This window comes from Merops nubicus, unplaced genomic scaffold (assembly GCF_000691845.1).
Source record: "Merops nubicus isolate BGI_N331 unplaced genomic scaffold, ASM69184v1 scaffold26838, whole genome shotgun sequence".
NCBI classification, from domain to species: Eukaryota; Metazoa; Chordata; class Aves; order Coraciiformes; family Meropidae; genus Merops; species Merops nubicus.
The window spans coordinates 1-2,795 of NW_008626760.1; the positions used below are offsets into that span (position 1 = coordinate 1).

General features: G+C 42.2%; 1 protein-coding gene across 1 annotated transcript in view; it reads right to left on the reverse strand.

Moving 5' to 3' along the window:
- Positions 1-324: 324 nt before the first annotated feature.
- The window catches only part of GTF3C3 (general transcription factor IIIC, polypeptide 3, 102kDa), a gene marked incomplete at its 3' end in the record, with an annotated part of 12,643 nt that continues 10,172 nt past the window's right edge, over positions 325-2,795 (reverse strand). Inside the window, 4 exon segments of the mRNA XM_008946119.1 lie at positions 325-460; positions 1,366-1,467; positions 2,058-2,260; positions 2,695-2,795. The exon segment at positions 2,695-2,795 is cut by the window's right edge and continues 17 nt beyond it. Of these exon segments, the coding sequence (XP_008944367.1) occupies positions 325-460; positions 1,366-1,467; positions 2,058-2,260; positions 2,695-2,795 (542 nt within the window).

The window sequence follows — 2,795 nt, forward strand, 5'->3', positions numbered from 1 at the left end:
AAAAAAAATAACACCACTTTCAAAACATGTATTCCTCTTCTGTTTTAGATTGGCACATGTTATATTTGCACTGAGAATGCTGGAGCATATGACCTCTAGAGGTCCCTCTCAATCTGAATCACTGTAATCTTACTGTTTTTTTCTGAATTCGGATTGTTCCCTTAAGTTATATTATCTTTGTTTTCACTGCCTTCTTTGCCCTAGGTATAGAGCAATGTTAACATGAACAGCACGGATTCAGTATGCAAAACAAGTAACATTTATTTCATTTTTCAGAACTAAGGAGTTCATCTCATTGCTTTGTTTTAAATAAAGATTTGTTACCTTTGGCATCGCAATTTGCTGACTCTCGGTCGTCACTGTCAGAAATTTTATCCCTTGACACCTTAATAAGATAGAGGTGTCTCTCTCCAGATTTGGAACTCGATATCAAACACACCTGAGCTCTGCTCATTGCTACCTGGAAACAAATTTAAGGGTAGCATTTCAGATTATGTTAATACATCCTATGACAAAGGCAGCTTTATGGCCAATCCATCTTCCTCACCCCAAAGCACTCTGCAACTCAGAAATGCCACAGCAGAGTCTGATCATAAAACATTCCCAAGAGGATTATTATCTCTGGATTGGCCCATGCTCCAGTGCACACTGGGCTACTCAAAAGAAAGATACAAACTCTCTTTCAATGACTTAAAAGACTTCCCCTGGGATTGGAACATCTCTCTATATATATTTTGAAATCAAAGCTGTTTGCACAGGGACATAACAAGAACAGTGATTTTCTGTATCAGTTTCAGAAGTGGATGGTCAGCTATCCAACTAGCATAAGACAATAGTAATGGCTCTGATCAGGTGGATAAAATTGAGGTCTAAATGTTCCCCTCTCTTCCCCCCTATTTAAAAAAAAAAATTCAAAACAATTAACACAAAAGTACCACCACTGTATTTACTAGGTACAATTCTTCTTTGGTCATTTTATCACAAGAAATCACTGAAGAAAAACTTAAGAAATTCAAAAGAAAACTGTTGAAATAGAAGCCAGTATGAACACGTGATGAAAGCACTACACTGACTGCTGACAAGGTGCAAAGCAGCTTCAGGATTCAGTGTTTTCTATGTACATTGAGAAACAGGGAGCTGAAGTCACTGTGTTAGGAATTACAGACACAAGTGATCCTCTGCTCTGAACACTACAGGCAGGAAGCCCACTATTCCAGGCTCCCCTTATGATTACTATCTAACAAAATTATGAAACTATTTGCATACAAAAACCACTACCTTTCCTCCTCAGTTTGTTGGTCTATTGTCTTAACCCAACTCCTAGCTGTTCAATTTCTTAAAATGGAGCTGGAAAGATGAGCTTACCTTCAGCAGCATTGCCAGCATTGTAAGCAAGGTGTCTGTGTAACCATACATTTTGCCCTGGGAATGCAACAGCGTGGAACGGTGGAGGAGCAGCTTTAACTCCTAGATAACAGTGAACATTATTACTCACCCTCTCGTGCACAAAATGAGCTCATAAAACAAACAGTTTTGACTCAATACGACGCTAACTGGATTGTGAAGGTTTCTAGAAAGCTGTAAGAACCTTAGCAGCAGCAGGTAAGATCTAACCTAAACTCCTCTGCAGTAGTTACTGTTTCAGATTCTCAAATTTCAGATAAACTAGGCATAACTCTTGCCTATAGTGAAGGTGCTGCTGGAGAGAGAGAAAGAAACTGTGCTACAATAGAGGACAAACCATGTAGGTCTTATGCAGCAACTGCTGATCAACTCCATGCAAAGTGATGGGTGTCAAGGCTGGTTCTCAACACGTATGTCACACAAGAGTGAGCAAGTGGGACAGCAGAAATACTGATAAAATGGTCAGGGAGAAGGAGCCATGAGGCTTTGTCCCTGATACTCTGTAATGAGTCATTCACTGTGCTTTGAAGGCTCACCATGCTGTATATAAGCAAGTCTCCATCCCTGGTCCTGTACAGTTGACATCTTTGACCACTACCACAGTTGAGCAGAATAACATACCCTAAACTGGAAGCACAGAACACTTCACCCACCTGCTGGGCAGCATTAGCATCCTGAGCCAGTGTATCTGGGTCATACATCGGTTCCAGAGCCTCCAGAGCTTTTTCAGGTCGTCCCAGTTGCTGCTGAAGTGTTGAAAGTGAGATTCTTGCATCCAGATGCAATGGAGCGAGATCAACAACTTTGGCATAGCTCTCAGCAGCACGTTCCATGTGTCCCAAAGCCTTCAAGCACTCTGGAAATACCATCAACAACACAACGCACTTAAATGGCAGCAAAAGAAGATTTCAAAGCTTGCAAAACACTTAACGTGCTTTTCAGATCCTTTTTCAGTTAAACCCACCCAGAACTTGTATTATTAAAGTGCAAATAATCAGAAATATGCACTGATGCATCCACAGCTTCACTTGAAGCATCATCTCTTGACAGAGGATGGAATGCAGCAAAGATGCTCTTTCACTTCCATGGAAGCAGAGTATTTTTAGCCAGAGTAAATTTCAATCTATATGAAGAACAAGAAAACTCTCCAGGACAAGGTTGTCATAACCCCAATTTTCATTCAACAGGGGAATCTAAAATTCCTGTGACCTCAGCCAAAGGTCCCTGGGAACACTCAGCACTGTGCCACGACCCCTCAGCACCACAGAGCAGCAGCCCCGGTCCCCTCACCGGCGTGCCGCAGCCAGACCACGGCCAGGTTGTAGCGCTCGGAGCACACCAGGGAGCTGAGGAGAGGCAGCGCCGAGCTGTACTCCCCAACATCCAGGAAT